Genomic DNA, 27,861 nt, shown 5'->3' with positions numbered 1-27,861 from the left:
GTTGCTGAATAAATATCTTAAATGCAAATAAGAACTGATCTCAGAAGAAGCTACAAGAGCATCTGCCACCATGGCCAAAATGTTAAAGCATTCCTATTTCCATTGCAGATAAATTGGTGGAAAACAAAAAGTCTGTTGGATGGAAGAACACATCCCAAAGAAGTAAACATTCTGAGGTTTTCAGGACAAAGAAACTATGGAATGGTTCCTTCTCTAGATGCCTTTAGTGAATTTCATTTAACAGTCTTAGCCTATAATTCCAAAGGAGCTGGTCCAGAGAGTGAGCCTTATATATTTCAGACACCAGAAGGAGGTAAGAATAACAGTGGACAATAATGCCAACAATGGGAATTATGCCATGGGCAAATTAAACATTTCCTTCCTTACTAGTAGTTAATTAATATGTACTCCATATGAGTTAGCTTCTCAATTTCTATAAAAAACTGTAATCTAATGGATATTAAAAAAAAGAAACTTACCAATTTATAAGTGTCTCTTCTTGATCTTCTGTTTTCTAGTACCTGAGCAACCAGCTTTTCTGAAGGTCATCAAAGTTGATAAAGACACTGCTACTTTAACCTGGGGACTACCTAAGAAACTGAATGGAAACTTAACTGGCTATCTATTACAGTATCAGATAAGTAAGCAGAAATTTGAATTGGGTCCACCTATTAATATTTCATTATTGGTTGAGTATTTGGTTTGCTATTCTGAGAATCTAATGATGGTGGTTTGTAAGCTGGCATACTACCTTAACAACAAAGGGGTTTGTAAATTGGCTTGCAGACCAAATCCAGCCTGCTGCCTGTTTTCAGAAACAGGCCATACATGTCCACTCATTTACATTTGTCAATAACTGCTTTCTCACTACAGTGGCCAAATTGAGTAGCTGTGGCAGAGATTACATGGCTCACAAAGGCTGAAATATTTACAATATAGTTCTTTTCAGAAAGGTTTACCAATCCCTGAATCAGAGGAAAAGTCAGTAGGTACCAGAGGGTATATATTTAATATTTATGCATAAGAAGCATTGAGAATTAAGAAATGTGCCAAAGAAAAGCATTAGTAAATGAGGTAACAGAGATTCAGAGCGCATGTAACTTCCACCCTGCACTTCTTTTGTCTCCAACACATGCTTCTGGCCTCAACCTTAAGCATACTTCTGTTTGTAGAAACCTCTGTGGATAGCCCGCTGGTATAGCACATTGTATTGTGAGCCTTGAGTTGTTTTGCCTCATTACTCAGACTGGGCTCTGCCCTTGTGCTGCTGTGACATTTGGTTGAAAACACGCTTATACAAAATCAGGTTATTTTTAATCATAGTGCCTTCCATGTGTAACAGTCTTTACATCTAAGCATCATCTCAAAGTGGAAATTAGGAAACTGAGGTCATAGAAAATTTTAGATTTTGAGGACATGAATTCCATACCCGAAACCCTAGGACTGTGCTGCTTGCAAAAGCCATCTTGATGATGGTCTCAATGAGCTATTCTGCGTTCAGGTAGTTCAAAGCTTGTAGCAATCCAGGGCACGTATGAGTTTTAGCTCCTAAGGTCTGTTCTGAGTTGGGCCATATAGTTACATAGATACAGGCATAATCCCAGTAGAGGTAGCATGTTAGCATTTTTTGAGTGTTTGCTCAGTAGCAGGATCAGTACCAAGTGCTCTCCCCATATTTTTTCATTAAAATGGAAAATATATGAGGGATGTATTTTAACTACTTTGTGGATGTCAGAATTGAGGCACGCAGAGTTCACCTAACTAGAGCCATGTAGTAAAGTAAGTATTAAGCAGGATTCCAGCCTAAATCTGTCTGATTCTCCATGCTGAGCTCTTAAGCCTACAGTATTCTATGAACAGGTTTTCAAATATATAGACAGCACTGAAGAAATACTTGAAGACTTTTAAACTGTTAATTTGTTTGGTAAAGGTATGATTTATGTATCTGAAGAGTAAAGAAATTCAACATTAATTTCAACCTTTGTGTTGATTTGTATGTAAGATTTAAATTTTTGTTAAAAAACAAGTTCTTAGAGAAAAGGCTGGAATGTTAACAACTGCAGTGATTATCATACTCCTTGATATATGGATTTTTAATCAAATGATGTAATTGTACACTTACTTTGCTTTCTGTTAAGGTATTGAAATATTTTTGGATAACTTCTCTCTTTCCGTTGCTTTGTATGTTCTAAATAGTTGTTGATTGTGTGTATGAGAGCTCTCTATATACTTCTCTAAATTTGTAGATTGATTACTGTAGTTTTTCAATGGACTTTTGTGGTATTTTATAGGAATGCTCTCAAATCTGTAAAGAGTGATTTTTTTTCTAATTTCCAACATGTGGATCTTTGTTTTTCTTGTTCATTGATCTAATTGCACTATATAAACCAAAAAAAGGCATTTTTATGTCGAGTGTGTGTGTTTGTGTGTGTGTGTGCATGTATATATATGTATATATTTTTAACCTATGTGATATGTTGGACTAGCATCAAAAGGATTTATCTAGCCCTTCCCTTGCTACTAATGGCTGCACAATTTTGGGATATGTTTCGTTTCTTGGACTATTTTTATGGTAATCCCATTTATGGTAATACCATAAATCCCATGGTCTTGATGGTCCAAATTGTTTGAAAGATGCTGTCTAATAATTCATCTTTTTCTGATTAGCACTTGGCATAGTTCTTAGTATATAGTAGGTATCTTATAATATATAATTTATTAATCAGTTTATTGGTTCTGCATATAATGAGGACTTATTTGGTGTCTCATATTAAACCAGAAGCCATGGGAGACAACAAATCATTGGGGCACCTGGGTGGCTTAGTCAGCTGAGCATCTGACTTCGGCTCAGGTCATGATCTCACAGATTGTGGGTTCAAGCCCCATGTCGGTCTCTGAGCTGTCAGCACAGAGCTCAGAGCCTCCTTCAGATTCTGTATCTCCCTCTTTCTCTACCCTTGCCCCGGTCATACTCTGTGTTTCTCTCTCTCTCAAAAATAAATAAACATTAAATTTTTTTTTTAATTAAATGAATTTGGACAAAACATTGTCCAAATTATTCTGCTAAAAGACTAAAAGCGCTTACGTGAAAGATTCAATGAATATATAATATGGGAGGAAAGTCCATCATTTTTAATAGGTATAATGACAGTGGAGTGATTCACTCCAGTGTGGCAGAGTGATCAAGAACATGGGCTCTGGAGTGGAAAGGCTGTGGTTTGGATTCAAATCTTGGTTTGCGAGTTACTAGCTCTGGATTGAGGCAAGGTGTTTATTCTTGCTAGACCTCAATTTTCCCATGTATGATATTGTAATAATAATTATGTCCACATCATAGAATTGAGTAAGTTGTTGGCCATTAATCATTAAGGTAGTGCCTTGCATACCACAAGTGTATACAGAATCAAAAATAAGGAACAACACAAGTTGAAGTGTTAAGAGTATGAAATCTAAGGCATTGCTGTTCATGTTTATTTCTTTAGTAAATGACACCTATGAACTTGGAGAACTAAATGATATCAACATTACCACCCCATCAAAGCCCAGCTGGCGTCTCTCAAACCTCAATTCGACTACCAAGTACAAATTCTACTTGAGGGCTTGCACTTCAAAGGGCTGTGGAAAACCAATCACAGAGGAAGGCTCCACATTAGGAGAAGGGAGTAAGTGCAAGAGGTTCCTGCATGCTGTTTTTTAAATTGCTCTGAAGGGAACATACCATGCTATCCCTTGTGAATTAGAAATGATTGTGGTCTCAATCTGTTTGACCTTTTGTTTTCCACTGATACAGATACAAAATTTATTTCTCTTGTGTGTAAAGTTCACATTGACTCAATTTCTACACAACAGCATGAAACTATAGCCTCAGTGTATATAAGGTCAGGGACTATAATTTTACTTAATTAAAATAGGAGTATGTAAGTCCATGAAGTTATTCATAAGGTTAGTAGAGGGATATTTTTCTTTCGGAAATTTTTCATAACGAAAAAATTTTGCCTCTTGTCCTGGTAGACATTTTGTAACAATGATCTAATACATTTAACTTCCATGTCTTGACTCATATATATAGACATACATACAAACGCGCGTGCACGCACACACACACACACACACACACACACGTATATATATTGATTCATGTATCAATTTAATTAACTGTTTACTGGTTGATGTCAAATACTGACTTGGAAATGACCCATCAATCTCTGGTTTCATTTGTGTAAGTCTGCGAATTCAGTTGTACTTTTCTGGTTTGTTTTGTTTTGTTTTTTCCAACTCAGACCCATTTTCCTTCCCAAATTGTTTCAGCAATTATAATTTTAGCAGTGTTTTTGCTAAGCTTAAAAGGAGAGAAATTAAGAAGTTAGGGCCAAAAAATGGAAATGAAACAGAGGAACTGCTGCACAGATATAAGTTAAAAAAGAGGGCTTTGTATAGGATTCAAGTTGATTGGACCTAGAAGGATATTTGAGGAAGACAAGAAGGAAAAGGAGATGGCAGGAAGGGAAATATAATCATTTGTTTATTTTCTACTGTATGTTAGCCATTGCTCTGGATGCTTTTCCAAATTTTAGATCAGAAAAGAAAGGTAGATTCAATAGAAAAAGGCAATAGCAATGGGAAAGACTAAATTGTAACTTATAAAGTATGTATATTATTTTAAAATATATCCAAGTGTATATGAATCACTGTAAAATAACTGTGTATGAATGGTTATGCTCTGATCTTTATTATCTGTTTCTCCTTATTGTTCCTACTGTATTTACACGGTGAAGGCTTTATGTTTTCCTCGGATACCCTAAATACTCAAAGCTCCCTTTTATGGGAAAAGTGTATGTATTCAAATAGTTTCTCCCAAGAAACCCACAAATTATTCCCATGAACAAACGAGACACCATGTTGAATGAAGAACTCAAAAGAGAGATTTAAAAATGATAATTGAGGGGCGCCTGGGTGTTTCAGTCAGTCGAGCCTCTGACTTTGGCTCAGGTCATGATCTCGTAGTTGACAAGTTAGAGCCCCGTGTTGGGCTCTGTGCTGACAGCTTAGCCTGGAGCCTGCTTCAGATTCTTTGTCTCCCTCTCTCTCTGCCCCTGACCTGCTCATGCTCTGTCTCTGTGTGTCTCAAAAATAAATAAACATTAAAAAAAAATTTTTTTAATGGTAATTGAAAACTTTTTAGTAACAAAAAGGATCTCATTTCTCAAGAGGTCAAACTGGCATCAAGTGTTCCATACAAAGAAAAGAAGTCAGAATAGTAGTAATCTAAATGTGCAACTTCCATATTTTTCAAAACAGAGTTTGAGGCATGGAGAGGGTTTCTATTTTGTTAGAATCAAGACCATAATCAATTTTGTTAGAATCAAGACCAGGAGAAATGCTAATCCCATCATTGCTAATTTGCAGCAGGTAAGAAAAAATTCACAAAATCCTCTTAGAAGAGTTATAGTCACCATATGCATATATGGAATTATTTAGAGAATTTGGGTTTGGTCACTTTCATGGTTGAAAATGTTTTTAGCTAATGGAAAATGCTCTTGGTATGATTTTATAAATGATGTGGCATCTTCTTTGCAAATTAAAGATGTAGCTAATGTGCTTGAGTATCTTACAGCATATTTCTTCACTGCCCTATGTCTCAGTAATTTGAAAATGTTCCTTACTAGTATGTTTGTGTTCTTTTTCAGGATTCTGCATTTTCAGCTACTGCCCCTTCCCCAGTTGACACTGATTTCTCTTCTATAGGCATATCTTGCCATATTTACAGGAAAGAAACTATAATCTCTTTTTGCCACTGGATTTCAGCCTGATCTCTGAAAAAGGAAACATACATATATATTTCCACTGAGGAGATAAAGCTTGATATCACAACACTCTAAAAATAACTTTTGTGCAAATTAGAATCTATTTCTCTGTATCTTTCTTCTTGCTCTGCCTAGATAGCACATTTTAAGGTCATCTGGCATTTGTTCAGAGAATGGGATTTGATACACAAGCATTTTTTTTTCTGATTATTTTCTGGTTGTCACTCTGATTTTCAGGTGGCTCACATTCCATAGTCTAAGAGGGGAAAGATGATGGAGCTATTCAGAAATATTTGTGTCCTTATTGGTTTGAACAAAACACTTGCTTTGCTCTATTGTTCAAAAGCTTGCACTACTTAATATTATACTAATATTTCTGTTTTTCAAAGTCAAGATTAATTGTGTTCTATTTCACTGGTGCTCAATCTTAAAGGCTTTGCTCAACTAATATAATTAGCCTTACTTCTCCCATGGTGACATTTTTTAATGAAGCCCTTTTGTTACCAGTAACTATATCATCAATGTGTATTCAGTGGTTAAAAGTTATAGCCAAATTTTAATGTGTGACATATACCCATTTGAAACAGGGTTTCATAACTTTTAATATTCTCAACATGGATTACAGTATTTTATCTCCAGTGTAAATTATTAACACTTTCTGGTTTACATTTATTATGTTGAGTTGATTCTTAGCAAAACTGTGGATCAAATATAAAGATATTTTGCATATTTTGTTGCAACTTCAGAAATCAAATGTACCTTTAATTACACTTGACTCATATTTTTAACTTCTGTAGGATTCTACAATTAATATATTGCCCTACTCATGTTTCTTTTTTTTAAGTATTAATGTCTTACAATATTTTAAAAATCCCAGTGCATTTCATTTAAATGTACCTATAAACCTGTACTTTATGTACCTATAAAACTGCTTATGTGTCTACAAATTTCAAGTATATAAGATATAACCATGTTATAATGCTATTCCATCAGTACTGATGGAGAAGAACAAAGCATATATATATATATATATATACACACACACACACACACACTCAGTTTCCTGCTAGGTCTGAGAAAGTTCATAATGCACAAAGTGACATTGTATAATTTTTTGAAATCTGTGTTTGGTTTCGAACCATTCATATAGTGCCATTTCATCAACAAGTACATCATCTTTAAAGGACATGAAATAAGTTCATTGCATTTACTCAATTTCAGTGTATTAAGGAAGAAAAGCTTGAAATGTTGATGTTCTTGATCTCCTGATAATTCAAAAACTCTCTGAGAAATAAGTGCTATAAATGGCTTTCCTCTCAAATAACAGGATTTTTTTAACTTTTTTTTTTTTTTTTTTTTTTTTTTTACTTTTCATGTCCTGTTTTTCAACAATTACAATTTATATGATTTAACTCTGTGCATTTCTTAGGTAAAAGTATCGGGAAGATATCAGAAGGAGTAAATCTTACTCAAAAGACTCACCCGGTAGAGGTATTTGAGCCTGGAGCTGAACATATAGTTCGCCTCTTGACTAAGAATTGGGTTGATAACAATAGCATTTTTGAAGATGTAATTGAGACCAGAGGGAGAGGTGAGACATGAGATTGTATTTGGGGCAATTTTAGACAATAAATCTATGTTTTGTAGATTTTTAAATTTTACCTACTTCCTGTATTAAAGATAAAAATGTGGAGTACATTAGCTATAAAGGTAATAGTTTCCATTTGTTTTAGCATACCATTTTTAAATTATCAAAATGAAGAATGTTCCACAAAGTTCCAACATATTCCTTATCATTTTTACCAGACTAGTTGACTAAAAATACCTCCTGCCAATTAACACATGTTGATAACAAAAACTAAAAAGAAAAACAAAACAACATAAGCCCCACAGAAACTCCCTGGCAATCTGCATGTAACCAAGCCAGCTTGTGCTTTTGCTTGCTTGTGCTGCTGTGTATTTCACTTGATCTGCCTCCACTATCCCTTTTTGGTTTTCATCCTCTGAGTCAAATGTAGCTTGAGAGGGCTCTTTCTAAATAAAGACTGCAATGATTTATCAGTATTCTTCCATTGAAATGTCCTTTAAATCACATTGCCTCAAGGGTCAATGAAAGGAAAAATAAAACGGATGCTATTTTGTATGTTTAAAAAATATGTTTCATATTCCCACAAGGGGCATAATCCCAAAGCCTGTTTCTAGTGTTCAATGTGTGATTTCTCTTTATACAACAGAATATGCTGGTTTATATGATGACATCTCCACTCAAGGCTGGTTTATTGGATTGATGTGTGCGATTGCTCTTCTCACACTAATCCTGTTAACTGTTTGCTTTGTGAAGAGGAACAGAGGTGGAAAGTATTCAGGTAAAGCTGTTTCTTAATATCCTATGAAGTTATTAAATAGGATTTTCTAGGAGGCGTTCTTCTGACACATTTTTTGTTTTTTAAGTTACACATTTAAGTCAAATTTATGTTAGCACATTAGATATGCAGTGTACTGAAAGGAAAAAATATCCTAAATTAACTAACCAAAGGATATATGGTCCAGAATATTATTTTCAGATGGTTACTTGTTTTCTACTTTCTAGTATTTAGATAGTCTCTAAGGAAGCTTATCATATTTCCAAGCTTCTACTTTCTGTCTGTAAAGTATCAGAGATGTTGAGAACACTAATCACTACGCCACACACATACAGTTTGTCTTAAGAGGAAGGGACCCATTTATAGCAAGCCTTGCCACATATTTATGGTGCAGAGAATGCATGCACTAGCATATTCTAACAGTTGTGACTCCGTCAGCCAGCTTTGTTAGAGTTAACCATGGCTGGGAATGCTTTTCTTATGACCATGACATATATTGAATACACTGGCTCCTGCATTAATGTACATAAAACATAAATAAAAACCATCATAATTAAATAATGGTTGGCTTTAATTCAACTTTCAAATTTATTTGATCTTTTTCAGCTATCCATATTGTGTTGTTGCTCTTATTAGCATTCAAGATGCTTTTACATAACGGGAAAGATTTAGAACCTCCTCCTATTAGTTTGATGATGTTCAGATTAGTGAGAAGTTCTTTTATTGGCTTATGATTCATCTAGCAAATATTTATTGGGAACAGATATGTATATTGAACATTCAAACAAACAAAAGCATAATTTCTAAATTTTTACAAAATGTATGCATGGAGAGGTGCCTGGGTGGCTAAGTCGGTTAAATGGCCGACTTCAGCTCAGGTCATGATCTCACGATCCGTGAGTTCGAGCCCTGCCTCGGGTTCTGTGCTGATAGCTCGGAGCCTGGAGCCTGCTTCTGTTTCTCTGTTTCCCTCTGTCTCTGCCCCTCCCCCCTTCGCACTCTGTCTCTCTCTGCCTTTCAAAAAAAATGAATAAATGTTAAAAAAAATTTTTTTTAAAATGTATGTGTGGGAATTTATGTAATTATCCATCTCATTTTTTTTCCTGTGAACCCTGAATTATTATGAAGTAGATTTTCAATAATTAATGAATGTCTGAGTTAGTTAATTGGAAATTTTAAAGAGATAGAACATCCTCTTCTGAGTATCCCCAACAAATAGTCTCTTGTGAAGTGTGGCCCTATCCAAATTTTAAAGAATGATGGAAAAGAAAAAAAAAAGTCAGCAGTTCACATTGTAGGATGGGTAAAAGAATCTTTTAGGTCTCTGCAAGTAGAAGTACAAGATGCCATGAAGGATTTTTGTTTGAGTTTTCCTAGTTGTCCTGTGTCCCACTACTTAGAATAAATCAAATTTAAAATGTCACCGTAGATAGACCTGAATATTCTGATTATTTGAGGCAATTATGAATATGAGTGAGAAGAGGACGGTCAAAGGTTGACTCACTTTAGTGACATAGATCTGGTATGATCCCGTGGCATCTTCAAAAAGTTTTGGTTAGTACAATGTAGATCTAGTAATTTGGTCTTCCCTAAGAAACCGTAACTTAAGTTTTACTCTTCCAGTAAGACTCATTGCCCACATAATACTGAATAGCCACACGATGGTTTGCAACAGGCTGTAATTCTGATGATAAATCAGGAGAATCCAGGAACTCCTTTTCCTTTTTTGCTTAAACAAAGAGGTAACTGATGGGTTGTAGATACAACCACAAAAAACAAACAAACAAACAAACAAACACCCTTGACTCCTAGTATCTAAGAACTGGAGCAGTGCTTCTTACTGATGATCTATCTTTAACTACATTATTAATATGTCTTTAAAAATTATTTGTATTACTTCCCCCTCTATTTGTGTTTTAGTGAAAGAAAAGGAAGATCTGCATCCAGATCCAGAAGTTCAGTCAGTAAAAGATGAAACCTTTGGTGAATACAGGTAAACAGTGTCCTTTCTCAAAATGTATTAAAACATTCACTCATGAGGTTATAAGCTTAAAAATACAAAAACAAACAAGTATTTCTTGTTAAAATAAAGTTTATACTACTATCTTGTAGTGCCTTTTTAAAGAATAGTTTGTAGGAGCACCTGGGTGGCTCAGTCAGCTAAGCGTCCATTTCTTGATTTCCACTCAAATCATAATCTCACAGTTCGTGAGATCAAGCCCTGTGTTAGGCTCTGTGCTGACAGTGTGGAGTCTGGTTGGGGTTCTCTCTCTCTGTGACTTCTCTGCACCCATACGTTCTGTCTCTCGACATAAATGAACACTTTAAAAAAAGCAATGGTTTGTAAAAATAGGATCTACTTGAGTGATAGTAACCAAACTTCTGGGTGCACAGGTGGGCGTAACTGCAATCTAGGTAGATGTGAGTGTTAGAAGACTTTTCTTAAAGCTCTGTGTGCAATGCAAAGGATACCATTTTCATTTAGAGTGATTATCTATTTGGAGTTTCTAGAACGTCTTGAAATCTCTAGCATGGCCATTAGGAACCCAGGTTGTATTCAGTTTATGTCCATAAACATGTATTCTGTATACCTTTATTTACTTACAAAGGTGAGTAAGTTACACATCCTGTCCTCTAGATGAACCCAGTCTGCAGAGGAAAAACTTACCTATGCAAATCACTGTAATTAAGTAAAGAGAATAAGAGAGGGCAGAGAAAAGAAGAGCAGCTCTGTCAGCCCTGGAGGGATGCTGATAAAGGATCATCCAAAAGAGATAAGATAGGTTTTATAGATGAAATGGGTTGTGTTACTATTAACAACTGGGTAGAGCATGGCCCAACTTAAGACAAAAACGTGTATGGGGTTCCTGTGTGGCTTGGTTGGGTTCAGCATCTGATTCAGCTCAGGTCGCGATCCCAGGGTTGTGGGGTCGAACCCCGCATCTGACTCCATGCTGAACATGGAGTCTGCTTAAGATTCTCTTTCCCTCTGTCCCTCTCTCCTTCTCTTGCTCTCTTTCTCTCTCTCTTAAAAAAATTAAAAAATTAAAAAAAAAGCATGCCAGACCTGGGAGGAATTGCAGGATATCCGAATGAGGGAGGGAGTTCTTGAGATTGTGTTAAACTTCTCATTCTGCTGTTTTTGGTCACCATCTTCCTCTTTCCACCACCCTCCCCATTTCTTAGCCATTTGTACTTGAGATGGCATTGTTTTCCATCAGGTCCTTTGTGTACTGCAGCCAAGAGAGTTGCAACGCCCAGGCTCATGTGGCCTTTATCACACAGGAGGCCAGAATTCACATCAGAAAAGAGACTTGATTGACTCTAACTGGCCCATCCCTGGATCCATTTCAGTGAAATGGAGCAATGTGATTAGCTGACCTGGGTTAACCATGTACATCTGAGCCTCCTTATAGGCTCTATGCTAATTTTTCTTTTGTCCACTTATCAAAAGCTCTTTTTATATTTTTACATTTCTTGATTACTCACTTCAACTTCTCTACAGAATAAGGATCATTAAAGGGAGAAGAAGGAAGGAAAGAGGGGAGAGAGAAAAGTAGAGAGAGATGGAGGGAAGGAGGGAGAGAGAGAGGAAAACTTGAAACGTCACAAATTTAAAAATTGTGACTCAGATTCCATGAGGCAAGAATCATTAGGAGCCTATGGCAATTGTTTAAAATATATTTGAAATACGGATCTTACTGGTTCAGTTTTATAGGGAAGAAAAAAGCTATGATAATGTCTTGCTCAAAAACTCATTCCTCCATACTTTGCTGCCTGATAAAGCCATCCACTTCACTGTTTAACCTGGCATCCCATTAACAAAATTATTTATTAATATTTTAATTAAATCTACTTCATCTCTTAATGTTTTCCATCATCTTCTCCCAAAACATGTTCATCCGGAAAATTATCTAGTCTCCAAGCCATCCCAGGAGACAGTTTTACTGGATGATGTTCTTGCTCATGACATGACTTGTCATCCTTCCAGCTTCTAGGTGATAGTTTCTGCACCACTTGCTGCCCGGTCCCTAAGCTCATGCCACATTTTTGTTTTTGTTTTGTGACTATAAGCCTCCTGATTCTGGAGCCAATTACTGTATGAGTCAGGAGAGCCTGGGTAATTCTCGTTTTCTTTCTCAAGTTGTGTGTCCCACACATTTGGCTCTGGTCATCTTGATCATTTAGGAGCACTGCCTGGTAGATGAGCATCCAGGACCACCACAGCAATGGAAATAGAACACAACAAACTGAGCGCCGGCACTGAAGTGACACATGCTGCCTTTGCTCACTCTTCTTGGGTGAAAGCAAGTCACATGGAAATGTATAACACAGAAAGGTCAGGAAGGTGCCACCTTGCCCTGCTCTAAGACAGCCGAGAGATGGACCTATCTGATGAACAACACTGATTGCCAAAAATTATAAAGTGCTAATCATATTCTAATTATAGAGTTTTTTTCCAAATTCTTCCTTTTTAAAATTTTATAAGATCATTTAACTTAGTATCCAGCATTGTAGTGTGATAGTACTTAAACAAGATCTTGATCCAGAAATTTAGAATACCGTATCACTTGATAGACATTTATAGACATTTTAGTAATAAATTTAGGATACTATAAGTGTTTATGTTCTAAAAGTGCCAGCCATGTAAAAGAAAAAAATTTCAACCAACTTGAATTTATCAACTGTATTAAAGAAAGTTCTCTGGTTACCAGAAACAGACTTTGATTGATTAACCCAATTAAAAGAGAAAATTTTGGAAGGATACAGAATAAAAGGTAAACACGAGAGATCAAGATTTGATGACTGGGAGTTCGAAAAGTTCAGGAAATCAAAGGGAATAACATTATCATCTATATACGTCAACAGATTGAATGTCTGACTGTCTCAAAACTCCCATTTTTAAAGTGTTGTGGATAAAGAAGTGTTGTGGATAATAGAAAATGCTTTCTCAGTTCCTCAGAATGACCCAAATAGGTTATGACTTTTTAAACATTTATTTGAGAAAGGGCCATTTAGGGTTTGTGTGTCCACAATGTTGATGTGAATGTTTTGAAAATTGTAAGACATATTAGCACATATGCACGAGTTTTGCTTTATGTGAATATCTTATATTAGATTTTGCTGAATTGTCTTTTATTTTGTAGCGACAGTGATGAAAAACCTCTCAAAGGAAGCCTTCGATCGCTTAACAGGGATATGCAGGCCACAGAAAGTGCTGACAGCTTAGTCCAGTATGGAGAAGGAGATCACGGTCTGTTCAGTGAAGACGGATCCTTCATTGGCGCTTATGCTGGATCTAAGGAGAAAGGATCTGTTGAAAGCAATGGCAGTTCCACAGCGACATTTCCACTCCGGGCGTAAATGTACCACATGTACAAATCAGTGGTTTCGTATCAACTTTCCATATTTATCTGTTCAAGGGAGCAAGAACTTTCACATAGGAATAGAAACGTATTGGCTTAAGATTTCATCCAGAATTTGAACATCTTGCAGTCATGTCGAGAAAATAGCACTGCCTTGAAAAAGTAAACTACCAAGCACTCCAGGCCTGTATTGTTTGTTTTGTTTTGTTTTGTTTTTCAGGTGCTGAAAATTCAGAACACAAAACAAATCCTGTACTTAGATTCACCTCAACTGAATCCAAAGTATCCATTCAGTGTACTCCATGTTTGCCTGGTTTTACTGGTCATTGTGTTTGCATTGTTATTGCTACCTTGTGGTTTTTCCTCTGTGTGCACATTTGTATTCAGTCTCTGAGAACTGTCTTAGTGACTTTGCTTCACGACAGGTAAAAAGATGGGAAGCAAACCGGTTATTTAAAATGTAAAGAGGAATATGAATGTCTTATTAAAATGGTTCATTGAATATATACAGTCTAAATCTATTATTTAAATTTTTTGTAGCAGGAGTCCTAGATAAACAATCAAGTCGTATTTATTGAGCGCCTAACTGTTTGCCCAGAGATGGTCATGTTTAAACAGAATTCTAATTTTTTCAGTTTCAACACGAATTTTTTGGGTATATCACTTATGACATCTAGAACCATCTTTGTTTTTTGTTCTTTTCTTGGACTAAATTCAGCTGAAAAGGAAGTGGTGGTCAGAAGGTTATCTTATGAAAGAACAGGCCAAGGTTTCCGGGCTGCTGGCGTCTCCTAGCTATATCTATTTAATATCTTCATTTCTAAATTGACCACTTTGACCTTTTTTCTATGTTTATATAATGGTATGCTTGCATCTATTTCATGAATGCATTGTACATATTATGTTAATATTTACACAATTAAAAATACAGATGTGTTTTATTTTGAAGTGAGAAAAAGAACATTAACAGGCATGTTTGTACAGCTAAAGTATATAGTAAGATAACATTTTGCATCATTCCACAGCTACAACCAACAACATGAGGTTCCAAAACTGAAGACTTTGTATAAAGCATTTGGGCTTTGTTCTTATATTGCTTTTTCCTACAGTCTCAAAATAAAATATCATATAAATATTGAGGGAAATGTTTTCATATTTTTCAAAATAAGTTTTTATTGTTGAGTATCTTCCTACCCCAGCCCCCAAAAGAAAAACTGTTTACAGTAGATATTTCTATATAGAGGTTTGCTTTTCACATTTTAAACATCCTTAAGGTGGGATCTCTGTTCCTCTGTCAAAGTCAGCGCAAATTCAGGGAATTTATTTTCTGGCATGTGGGCCACTAGTCCTTCTAAAATTGTACATGGAAATGGCTTAAAAATATTATGAAGGACTGTGCATGCGTGCCAGTAAAATCTGGTGTTCAACTTCTCACTTTATGGAAATATTTTTTAACCCTACCATGAAATTCTTAATTATGTTTAAGTGAAAGTGACTCACAGATTTTCCTTTATGTTTTGAACTGTAGCTATGGCCATACCTTGTGAAATCTTGACTTTGATTTATGCAGCCCACTGTATTTCTGGTGGACTGAAATTAGGGATGTTTATAGTGGTCAGTGCAGTAATCCACATGGAGTACCTAATGGTCATTTTTTTTTTTTACCTTGTGTGTCCTCCAAAATGCATAGGCAGCAAAAGAATGTCTTAGTTGAAACACTGTGTCATGGGCTCGGAATTTGACCAAACTCCCAGAAGTCAGAGTTTCCAAAGGAGAGGGCGTCTTGGTCCTCCCTGTGTGTGAGGGTCCACACTTCCATTAGTGCACCTTGAGTTTCATCCCCATCAGATTTCTAAAGCATTTTCTGGAGGAAGAATCCTCATGTTTTGACATACCTGGGAGGAATTTCTCGTACTCAGCCATTGATAAGGCCAAGATTGGGACTTTTGCGTTTAGTTCTGCTGTTATTCTGGTTCCTTTTCTTTGTCATCAGCCCAAACGGTTTTAAGAGAATCATGCAGGTTGGAAATACTCTCCAGAAAGCATTAGAAGTAGATTTCTTTTAAATTTGATAATCTTTAAATTAGAAGTTAACACAAATACTGAAGTGTTTGATCTTCCTAGACCTCAGTGTTTCCCTTTAGCAGTATGAGTAACAGGGATGTTCCTGCTCCTATTTTTCTCAAAGACCAAAACTTACTTACAGATACGAAGCCTGAGATTATGTTATGACTGCCTTTTGCTGTTATTTTTTTATATGTTTTCTTAATACCATTTGGCTTCTACTACGAATCTTCAGTGCAGAAGAATTGGTTCATAACTAACTTTCTCTGTTAACTGTCAATATTATTTTAATGTAATAGATTGTATATAATCTCAAGGATTGTTGGTGGGGATGAGTTCCTAGAGAACTGTCCAAGAGTTGGCAAAATCCAAGTTCTCTTCCTGGTTCCAGCGCTGATCTTGTACATAAACCTTAGGCACGTTGCTTGACCCCTTTGCTTCATGCTGTCTCAACTATCAAGTGCTAATGATTATCTCAGTTACCTTACCTTTGTCACAGGGTGTTCTTTTTTATGAAGAAAAATTTGAAAACGATAAAAGCTAAGATGCCTTGTAACTTCATAAACAAACCGTTAATCCAATGATGTATCAAAAGTCACCCCACACATACCAACTCAACTTTTTTCCTGTGAGTACATAAATATATTTTTATAGAAAAACAAATCTACAGGAAGTAAAATCTACTGTTCAGTGAGCAGTATGATTTGCACATGCCATCAAAAATTATTAATCAGAAAACAAGTAAGCAGGGTCTTTGCTATACAAAAGTGTTTTTCACTAATTTTGCATGTGTATTTATAAGAAAATGTGAATTTGGTGGATTATTCTATTGGTGTAAAGGCATCTGATATTTTAGATGTACCCATGTTTATAAAAGTGTAAAGCACAATGAAATTATGCTGGAAGTCTCAAATAATATTTTTTCCTATTTTATATTCATGGAAGAGATGAGATAGAGAGAGAACGATAATGAGAAATGTTGGTGTGTTTTTCTAAGCATTTAAAACATAATTGCCAATTGAAACCCTAAATATGTTTACATGCCATTAACATATGATTCTTGTAACAATTTTAAATTGATTATAAAGGGACTGGGTTTGTAATCTGTGGTAGTATATATCCTAGTGTTCCCATAGTGAAATAAGTAGGGTTGAGCCAAAGCTTAATTTGTTTTGTGTCTTAAATTGTTTGATTACATCATCAAAAGAGATGAAAGGTATGTAGAACTGGTTTACCTGATTACTTTTTTTTTTTGGCTTAGATTAATATTCGTAGTAGAACTTTATTAAAATGTGTTTGTATAGTAGGTGGTGTTTGTATTATGCTTATGAATATGTATGGTTTAAAAATATTTTCATTATACAAGAAATTCAACTTTCCAAATAAAAGTTCAACTTCATGTACTCTAAAAATGTTTGTATACTTTTCTGTCCAGATAAGAAGAATCAGAGTTTACATATCAATCTTGCTTCAGTTGCCTGTGATCCCAGAATGAAGTATAAATTGATTAAGTATGAATGACATAGAAATAAAAGCATTTTGATTTGAAGGACTATACATACAAATAGGCCATATAATAACAACATCTACAAACTGTAATAGGCCAATAATTCTGCACTTAATGATAAATGTGAAATTAAGATGAATGTATATATTCATTTGATTGTTTTTAGAACAGTGTAGACATGTCAATACTCAAGAAAATGCCCAATATACTACACTTTCAAATAAGGCTAACGAGTAATTGGGACACCCAGACAATCTACTGGAAAGTGTGATGTTTGAAAAGTGTTTTATGTGTGCTAAACATGTTACATACATTATCACATTTAACCTCTAAAACATCTTCTGTTCGTATAATTAAGGCACAACATGGTTAAAATAATGTGGTGAGTATAACCAGGATGGGCTCGAGGTGGAAATTAAACCCAGTGCTGTTTGACTGTAAACCCAGGCTCAGAATCCTTATTCCAGTATGTATTCTTTTATCTCTCACTCCACCATTTATCTTAGAAATGCTAAGAAGGGTAAGTTTGAGTTTAATATTGCCCTGGTGATCGTGTTTAGAAACTTCTTGGTTTTAAGATACGTGATCAAAATGTACAACAGGGGAAAACAACATTATACATATAAAGCAACTGAATGTGTGTAGCCTAAAACGCAGTAATTGAAATAAATTGATAAATTTGCTGCCTTACAATTCTGCCAAGAGGAAAACATGGCATCCAAACTTGTTGGACTCTGGAGTTCTGTGAAGACTCAATGTTAGGTTTCTCTTATTTCTCTAATCTATCTTACCCATCAGGCTTTGATTGTCATGTGCAGACACATGACCTCAAGGTATTTTTAGCCTGGGATTGTCCATTTATCTGAGGCTTTCTATTTATGACTTCCTGCTTGACATTTCTTTTCCTAATGTTTGAAGGCTATTTCAAACTCAGTGTTTCAAAAGTGAGTGAATGACTTTCCCCTTCCAAACCTATCCAACACCCCTCGACTGTGCATACAATGCAATGATTTTCAGCAGTACTTAAGCCATAAACCTATCCTTACCAAGCTTTCTCCCTTTCCCCGTGCTCAATCCATGACAAAATCCTGTTGATAGGATGGCTTATCTATTTCCTGGATCTACTCACTGCTGTGTACTGTGATCATTTGGCTGAGCCACTTTTATACTAACTGGTCTGTGTGCATTGCCTTCCTCTCCACAAACTTTTGATCAGAATACAGAGAGCATAATACTTGAAGTGCATATCTATTCATGCTGTGTCCCTATGATGACTCCCCAAAATGACTTTCCAGTTCTTAAGATAATGACAAAAATCTTTAGTAAGTCTTCAGCATTCTGCATGGTCAGACCCCTACTAAGCCCCACTCCCATCATTCACCATTCTCTCCTTCCTCTCTCCATTTCTGACATAATGATTATATCAAATACCTCAGATTCTCCAGACCTAGTCTGTATAGTACCAGCCACTTGTAGCATGAGCTGCTCCGAGTGACTACAACAGACTAATTGCATAAGGTAATTAACAAACAGAAGTGCCCATGATGCACCTCTTGCTGGGGGGGGGGGGGGGGGGGGGGGGCTTGTCCCTTGACACTTTGGCATGAGGTACTATGACACCCTGCCTGGTGCCTATTCGTGCTCAGTGTGGAAACATGGAGGAATTAATACCCCATGGAGCAAATGTTTATTCAGTGAAAGACGGGAGGGTGGCTAAATTCCAACCTTCTCTTGTGGCCCCTCCCCACTCCCTCATACTGGATGGTCCTGTGGATCAGAGCAATCATTTGAATTTTAACAGTGTCCATTCCAATAATGTACCTTCTGTTGCTTCTTCCTCTTTGCCTCACTCTTTTCTTCGTGCCTAATGCTAACTTACTAGGATTGTACTCCCTAATAAATTAGTAGCCTGTATACTGATTGCTGCAGGTTCTGTTAGTAAGGAATCCAGGCTGACTCTGTCTTTTATCAGCTCCAAGTATTTGGCAAATTCCTTCCTGTTTTGCATCTCTTAAGTTTCTTACTTCTTCTTCACAGAATCCCTGATTTAGTATCAAGCTTAATGTTTCTTTAGGGAAATCTTCTAAGTCTTCCACAAGTAGGTCAAATCACTATCTTAGTGTATCATAATTTTATATACCTCTCATTTTTTTGTGCTACACAGTTGCAAGTTCACTTTTTGCTATGGCTATTTGATTACTGTCTTTATTTCTGCAATTAGCGTAAAAGTTCTGTAGAGGCAGGAGATGGATGGTCAATTTTACTGGAAATACCAGCCATCTAGCATAGTGTCTGGCTTCTGGTGAACATTTATTAAATATGTGTTAAAGAATGAGAGTCACAAATAATTCCAAATAATGAATGCATTTGAGCAGATTCTAGTCTAGATAGTCTAGAAAGAAGTCTCCATTGGTACCCCTAAGCAATTCTTACCCAGTGTCTTCATCTTAATAAATGACCCACTATCCACTCAGTTACTCAAGCCAAAGCCCTTAGAATCATTTTGGGGTACATTCTTTCCCTCATTGTCCTACATCACCTCCTATCAGTTCTAACTCCAAAATATATATTTAAATGTATTTGTATTCTCTTTTTTTGCTCTCCTCTCCAATGTATAAAACAATCACGGGGAACTTAGTAACCTATAAACCAGAGTATGCTAATGGTTACTCAATGAATGTAGCCAAAACCCCTAATTCCTAGCCCTGTGACCATCTATGAGGTAGCTCCTGCTGCCTTACCAACTTTATCTCATACAGCGTTCCCCCCAAAGTTGGGCTTTGATCGTTCTGCCCATCTCTGTGTTTTAGAGCCCGCTAAAATCCATTTATGTGCCTTAAAGACATTTGCAGTTGCTGTTCTGTCTGGAATGTTCTCCTGAATTTCCTATAAACTGGTTTCCATTCTGTTTAAATGTCACTTCTTTAGGGAAGATGTCTGTGATTATCAACTGTAAAGTAGTCAGGTGATGTTTATGTTCTTCCTTTATATCAATCATTGCTGTATTAATTTATATTCTTGTGTGATTTTTTTTTTTCCATTCCTACTCCCACTACGATGTAAGCTCCATGAGAACAGCAACTTCGCCAGCCTTGTTCACTGCTGTGATACCCAGAATGGGCCCCAGCCTATAACAGATCCCAACAAATATTTGTTCGGTGAATGAGTGAGCTAAGGCACCAAATGGGAAACAATGCAACAAATAATAATAATAAGGGAAAATAACTAATCTGCATATCAAAACATAGTGCCCTGAGTTTTACATTTTAAAAACATTTAGAATATACTAGAGTTACTGGGCTGATGATTATGAAATATATAGAAACATCAAATCATTATGTTGTATACCCAAAACTAATAGAATGTTATGTCCATAAACTCAAGAACAAAAAACTGCAGTCCAGGTCTTACCACAGAAGAAAAAAAAATTTTTTTAAGCTGACACCAAGCCCTCATTTCTTCTTCTTTCAGGAAAGGAAGTTTTCAATGTTTTGTGAAAACAGTTATGTAACTCAGTAATTAACTCAGTAATTCCAGTCACAAGAATCAGTACAAATTTCCTTTTGGGTAAACATCAACAAGTTACATACCAAGAAGTTAACTGCAATACAATATATAGAGAGTAATTATGATAATTAAAATGTTTATAATGTATGTTTGTAATTCCACAGAGAAAATGTTATATTATGAACCATAAATTCCTACTTAGAGTATGAAAGTTAGCTGTGTTTTAAAATTAATTTTTTAAAAAAACATGCTTTTTTGATGAATTAAACAGTGGAAACATCTTACAATAATTCTATTGCTCTAATGAAATATGTAATTAAAAGACTCAACCACTAGATGGAAGTGTTTCAAAGTAATATAAAATGCATACAGCAAGCACCCTTTCCTCAAGGCATTTTTTTTATCTTGGCACTTTTCAAGATTTAAGCATGTATTATGTGTGGATTACTTAGGGATTTTACACTCCATCCTTCACTTCTAAATTGTGGTTTCATTATAATTATTATTGGCCTTCATTAATTCAAGTCTTGTGAGTTACACAAGTCTTCTACTTTTGAAGGGATTGGCATTTTTCAAATCTTAAAGTGTGATAAATTATAATACTTAGGACATTAAAAAAATTAGTTTCTTAGTTTAACATTTTTCTTTCTGGTAGAAACAGATAAAAGTGATTGCTGAATGATTTATATTATTTCAAAACAAATTTGATATTTCACAGTTCTTTAATATATGAATAACTCAGGTACAATGAATGATAAAATAATTTCTGATGACTTTATGTGTAGCTAAATATTAATAGTAGTAGCCATATCATGGGACTGTTTTAAAGATAAAAATGAATTCAAATATGCAAATAACTCAGCTCTGTGAAAAGTGCTAATTGCACATTATGATGTAGTAATTAAATAATTTTATAAAACTGTTAACTGAGAAGGTGTAGTTATAGTCACGTTGATAATTCTGCAGTAAAGAATAGGTTGTCATTTGAAATAAACGATTTTGTCAAGAAAGGTCACTAGGTGAAATCTGAGTTGACATATAACTAAATGAAGCATTTATATCAAAGTCAACTTGAACTTTCACTTCCGTACCTAAAAGTTAAATAATACCCGTATATAACTGGCACCTTTCAGATTAATAGTCCCAAGCTTCAGCAGCATCAGCATCACCTGAAGGGCTTGTTAAAACCTGAGTGCTAGAGTCCATCCCTGGAGTTCGTGGTTCTGTAGATTTAGGGTAGGGCCCAGAGCTCCCAGATGTGCTATTTCCCTTGCTGGTTTGGAGATGGCACCTTGAGAACCACTGACCTACAACAATGCATAGATTTGAAAACAGTTAGGGGGGCCTGAGTGGCTCATTCTCTTAAGTGTCCGGCTATTAACTTGGGTTCAAATCGTGATCTCATGGTTCTTGAGATCGAGCCCCGCGACGTGCTCTGCACTGAAGCCTGCTTGGGATTTTCTCTCTCTCCCTCTCTTTCTGCCCCTCCCTCCCCCCAAATAAATAAACCTAAAAAAAAAAAAGAAAGAATCGGTTAAACTTGAGAAAAATTCAGAAAGAATGAAATCATGTTCCATCAGCTTTCTGGATATTCTTTTCATAGACGTAGCAAATTGACTTTTAGTATGAAAAGTAATAGCATATTCCCTTCATGATTTATGGGCTAAAATCCATTTAGCCATGATTTATGGCTAAAATCCATAATATCTATATTCAATGTTTTGTAATATCTGACAGATGTGTTATTTTTTACCCCAAGAAATGCTGGTCTAGGAAAAATTGTTCAACTCCTGTTGTATTAGATTTTTTTTTTTTAATTAAGCGAATGAAACAGCTCATGTTGATGGACTCTGAGAAGTTATAAAATGGTTGGAAAATTGCTTCAGCATCCATTTTGGTTCTGTGACAGAGCAATCTCATATTTGCTCATGGTTCTCTCCCAGTGTGAGCAGGAAGTCTCTCTGCCCTGGGATAAGCAACACAGAACTTTGTTAAATCCTGCATGACGCTTACTCAGTTCCTACCCCACTCCATCTGCTATTTCTTTAACTCTCAGCAGCTCTTGAAGCGCATACCTCCAAGAGATTAATAATGCAACCCCCTTCTAAATTATCCTACTTCCCAGGATTCTCCAAGCTTCTCTGTTTCACAAATCTGGAGGATGTTTTTGTGTTAATGGAGACACCTAGTGTATGGGAAGACAAACAAAACATGCAGATTACCACGCAGAATGATGTACCAATATAGAACTGTGTTCTACAGAGAGAAAAGCTATATTAGTACTTGTGCCTGAAACTGTAGCTTATCACGGGGGGAATATTCCTCATTCTCTGGGTTTTCTGTGATGTGAGAAAAAATGTACAACTTATGTCGTAGCTGTGGCAGATTCAAATCTGAAACATGTAAACCCAGTGCAGTCACAAAGTAGTAAAATCAAAATTTAAAGACACAGAACACTATTAGTCCTCCTAGAAGTGACAAAGGTCAAGAATGATTAGAATGTTTAGGGTTGGCAAGGGAAGTGATAAAATGTTTATAACTCCTGGTGGAAATACCAACTGGTAAAAAAATAAAATAAAGCAATTTGGCAATATGTACCAAAATGTATACGAAGCCCCCAAATATACTCTAGGAATATAATTAAGAATACTGAATTTTCCCACAATATATATTAAACTGTAAGGGGAAAATATCAATATAATGCAAAGTTTAAAAAACGTCATTTTGAAATAAAGCCTGTTATAAAAATAGCATTATATAGTGACAGAATGTCATAATGGAAACCTCTAGAGTTCATAATCCAGAGTCGGTACTCTGGCATATATAGAAATGGTGCATCTATGTGCACATGTGTGTTTTCTGGGAAAAATCCGTAATAATTTTAATCAGATTCTCAAAGCTGCTCATATGCACAGTTTGGCATTTAAAAGAGGGGCTCTGGGGAATCCTCTGAAGCCCCGTTTATTCACCATCCTTAGGTTGATCTAGGTGATCTAGTCAAGCCTTAGGTGATCACCATTCTTAGGTCATCGTTGGGTGATCTAGTTAATCCCACATTTAATAAAAGGAGAAACTGATGCCTAAAAACAAGTTTCTCAACAGCACTGCTCTAGTTATCCTGCATGGTAAAGTGCATGATACAGCAAATTTCCCTATCTTGTATTTATATCCATGTATCTATATATCTCTCTATATTAAAAGCCTCTGTAACACATTTTTATGTTGGTGCTGTCGCTGTTTGAATTAAAATCCCTTCATAGGAAAAAAATAGGATATCTTGTTTAATATCATTATTTTATAGAATGAGCCCAGTGAAAGGGATGTACCAAAGGTCAGGTTGCTTGTCTGTAGTGATGAAAGCCAAAAGGTAGCCTCTGCTTTTTTTAGGTACATGTGCATCCAATATTTCAGATTCCAAAGGCTGGCTCCCCCACTTCCTAGTTGTCTGACCTAGCAAGCCTCTCAAAATGCAGTTTTCTCATCTGTAAAAATAGCTAAATTTCAGGTTTGTGGGAAGGAATGAGAAAACCAGAACTAAAAATATCAAGGTACAAAACGGTCTCTTACCAAATGGTTGATGGACACTGTAAAACAAATACAAATGCTTGTAAGATATGATGATTGTCATGTGTGAAAGCAAGTTAAGATAATGTCTGTGGTTGTTAAAACGGAGCCTTCCATAACTGGTTATCAAAATATGAATCCCTCATAATTTATGTTATGGCTATTTATAAAATATCTTAACATCTTAACCACTATCTGTTCCGTAAGTTACAGGAAGACTCTTTTTCGGTCGAACTGCTGTCTTTAACCCCACCAGAAGTCACACGTCTTTCTACTCCACTGCTCGAAGTAAAACTTCTCTACCAGCCACTCCCCAGTACAGCCCCCTCCTGATCCACAGGGGATATGTTCCAGCACGATCAAGTGGGTGCCTGAAACTGCAAACGGTACCAAACCCTATATATACTGTGGTTTTTTCCTATACACACCTATAATAAAGTTTAATTTATAAATTAGGCACAGTAAGAGATTGACAACAATAACTAATAATAAAATAGAATGATGACGATATACTGTAATGAGAGTTAGGTGCTCTCTCTTTCTCCCTCTATCTCTTTCTTACAACACCTTATTATACCGTAATACCTGTCTTCTTCCTGTAATAATCTGAGGTGATCAAACACCTATGTGATGAGGTGAAGCGAGGTGAATGGAGGTAGGCATTGTGATGTAGCGTGAGGCTACTCCTGACCTTTGGATGATACCTCGGAAGGAGGATTTGCCAGTGACTGAAACCTGGAAAAGCAAAACCACGGGGGACTCTTGTACTCCAATTGAAATCATTATGTCAAAAATCTTCATTGCCCGCAGCCTTTCTCAGATAACTACCTGGGAGTCATTATAACAGAAACAAGTGGTAGAGGATGGAATTCTCCTAGTGGCCCACTTCTGGGCTTCCCTTGAGTGGGTAGGTCTACATCTTTACAGTTTAAGTGATGATTTTCAGAGTCTAGTGAAACACAGGAGATCTCAACTTCTTCAAGGATTTTAGGACCTTTAATACTTTCTGTGTCACTGTGGGCGAATCGTCACAACATTTATGATCCTACCCATTAAAAGTATAGATTTTTCTTTATTCTTTTCATTACAAAAATTTTTCCTTCTCTGCCAGTCTTGGTGAGATCAGAAGATACATAGAATGCAACTAATTGCTTGTACAACTCCCTCCTGTATAGTCAAGTTCACTGGGACACACATTATGCTGGAATACTGCAGATGGTTAGACACATGGTACCTAAAATGTTATTTATGCTTTGGAACTAGTCACAGTGATGACACTTGCCTAAATAATTAAAAATGCAGATTCTATATCAAACAAAGTATGGGATCATCTCTCTCATGTCACATGGGTTGCAGTACCAAATGAAGAATCATTCATTTCCTATGTATATGTATATATGGCATTACATGATATCGATAGTGACAGCATAATAATAATCAATGATAAAATATTAGCTATTTTTTTCCTCAAAGTATGTCTTAATGGCTTATAGAATGTGAACTGTGAAGTCTGTACAGTTAATGAAGGAATGGAGCTCATTTCAGTCCGGAAGGGAAGGCACACTGAGGTAGGCCAACGAAGAGTGCCACAATTAGCAAAGGCTGCCGTGGACATAGGAATAGGGAGTGGCAGCAGGTACACAGTGTATGTGCCTTTCCCTGGTTTGTGGTTACCAATCGTAGCTCTTAAGAGTCAGAGATTCCTGGGTCTAATTCCTGGCCTCACCACTCACTAGCTAAATAACTAAATGACCTTGAGGGAGTTCCAGTCTCTCAAAGCCTCTATCACTCATTTTCATCAACTGTAATTGAGAAAACCCTCTCTCTCTCTCCTTATCCATCTTTATGGTTATGGTTATTAAATGCCTCTAACATGGTGCTGGCATTTAGGTGAATATTCAATAAAGGGAGGTAGTACTGTTAGCATCACACATGGAAAAAGTAACTAGTCAGTGGAGACATGAAGAATTCATAGCAATCCCTTATCCTCTTAACCCCTCAAAGTCACCCCTTTCAAGGAGGTCTAAAAATAAACGCCCAAAAGCGTAACCTTTGAAGGAGATGTTGTGGCACAGTGGAAGGGCGTGGTGACCTTTGAGGCGTAGGGCCTCAAGAGGAACTCAGACTCTGCCATTTCAGACATTGCTCTTGGGCCATTCACATGGCTGCGTTTCAAATACCTCCCCTCCCCCTCTCCCCCGCTAGCTTCTCTTAAGATTTACTTGTGACCCATTAGCAAAGGTAATTTATATTTAAAAAGTACCATATGTATGTAAAAATAAAGACTTCTAATGTCATTAAAGATACCAGAGAGAACAAAGAATACTACACACCCATTTATACAATATCTGAGATTACTAACATTAACCTCTTGTCACATTTGTTGAAGATTATTTTATTACTGATTACAACAGAACTTCTTCAGGAGGTAATTCTTTGGGTTGAAATCTTTAGATTCAGTGGGAAATAATTCATGCTCTCAAGAAATCGCAGCAACTATTCCCATGGAGAATTAACAGATTTGAAAGTTGATGGTTGCAGTGTTTGCTGAAATTGTAGGGTCATCCACGAAGATCAGGAATGGCCAAGTGATTTCAGAATTAGCTTATAAGGGTCATGGCGTAAGGTTGTTTGGTCTCTGAGTTGTCAACATGAGTCTTAGATGGGTGACTATTTTGTTGGTGTCAGTCATGTGGAAGGAGGGTCTAAGAGTAAAGTCAATCTGAGAATCCAGGAAAGTCCACTTCTGTGAAAGGGATCATAACTGCACTATTTTCCACAGTCATATGGGTAGCTTCCTCCAACCAGAAGAGCTTGTCTCCTGTTTCTCTAATGCAAAATAAGATTAATATCACTCCTTTAACACTTTGGGATGTCAAATAATAAATGAGAAAGCACTGTAACATTCTCCTTGCTAACATCTGCTATTCTCTGGTTTTTACTAAAAGAAGCTGCATATTGTAGCCACAGTGCCCTCCCACTGTTTACGCTCCATTTACAGATGGCAGAAGGAAGTTTATCTGTAGTGTACAGTCTGTGCATATCATTATGATGAGTTGTTTCAGCTGGGAAATCAGTATCTAAAAAAGACCGTGACTTTTGGTGCCAAAAATAAGCATTTATCACTTAAAAATTTCAGAGAAGCCAAAGTCTTGCCATCCGTCTCAGGGTACACACATCAGATGGTTACGGTGACTGTGAAAGCTCATTATGCAGTGTTCCTACTGGTGAAACATCTGACTTGGACACTTTCCTTCTCACCAGAAAACCGTTTTGACTTTTCTTTAGACCGAAAGACCTGTGCAATTCTGATTCTATTCCTCTCCCAATAATCACACTTCACATTGATTTACTAGACAGTGGCTTCCTTTCTATGACCACCCAGATTACCATGTCTCAAAGAAGCTTCCCTAGAGCCCTGGCAGCCCACTCTGTAATATGTGTTCCTTCTGAAGGGTGGATGGATGGAGAGAACAAAAGCCTGTGATCAAAGGAGTGTGAATCCACTATAAACTATATCCCGTCTTGGAGAATCAAAATGTATGTTAAAGAATGAGAAAGTAATAGGATGGAAGTCCTTTTAATCCAGTGTATCACAGACTTGTTTTTATTTAAGTTTATTTATTTATTTTGAAGGAGAAAGAGAGAGAGAGAGAAGCAGAGAGAGAGAGGGAGAGAGAATCCCA

General features: G+C 36.3%; 1 protein-coding gene across 11 annotated transcripts in view; it reads left to right on the top strand.

The window, feature by feature from the left end:
- CHL1 (cell adhesion molecule L1 like) overlaps nt 1-16,996 on the top strand; it is a 200,188-nt gene extending 183,192 nt beyond the window's left edge. For 10 of the 11 annotated variants that reach the window (XM_040492148.1, XM_040492149.1, XM_040492139.1 and 7 more), the window contains 7 exons: nt 109-313; nt 519-641; nt 3,483-3,662; nt 7,234-7,395; nt 8,039-8,170; nt 10,088-10,160; nt 13,315-16,996. In XM_040492148.1, coding sequence (XP_040348082.1) covers nt 109-313; nt 519-641; nt 3,483-3,662; nt 7,234-7,395; nt 8,039-8,170; nt 10,088-10,160; nt 13,315-13,531 — 1,092 coding nt within the window. In that variant the 3' untranslated portion in view covers nt 13,532-16,996. The remainder of the gene's footprint in view (nt 1-108; nt 314-518; nt 642-3,482; nt 3,663-7,233; nt 7,396-8,038; nt 8,171-10,087; nt 10,161-13,314) is intronic. The other variant, XM_040492150.1, reaches the window with a different exon arrangement.
- The last annotated feature ends 10,865 nt before the right edge of the window (nt 16,997-27,861 follow it).

The sequence above is a fragment of the Herpailurus yagouaroundi genome, unplaced genomic scaffold, assembly GCF_014898765.1.
Source record: "Herpailurus yagouaroundi ecotype Mexico unplaced genomic scaffold, PumYag 183, whole genome shotgun sequence".
In the NCBI taxonomy this organism is placed as follows: Eukaryota; Metazoa; Chordata; class Mammalia; order Carnivora; family Felidae; genus Herpailurus; species Herpailurus yagouaroundi.
The sequence above is the reverse complement of the archived record's forward strand: the minus strand, read 5'-3'. Positions and strand labels throughout refer to the sequence as shown.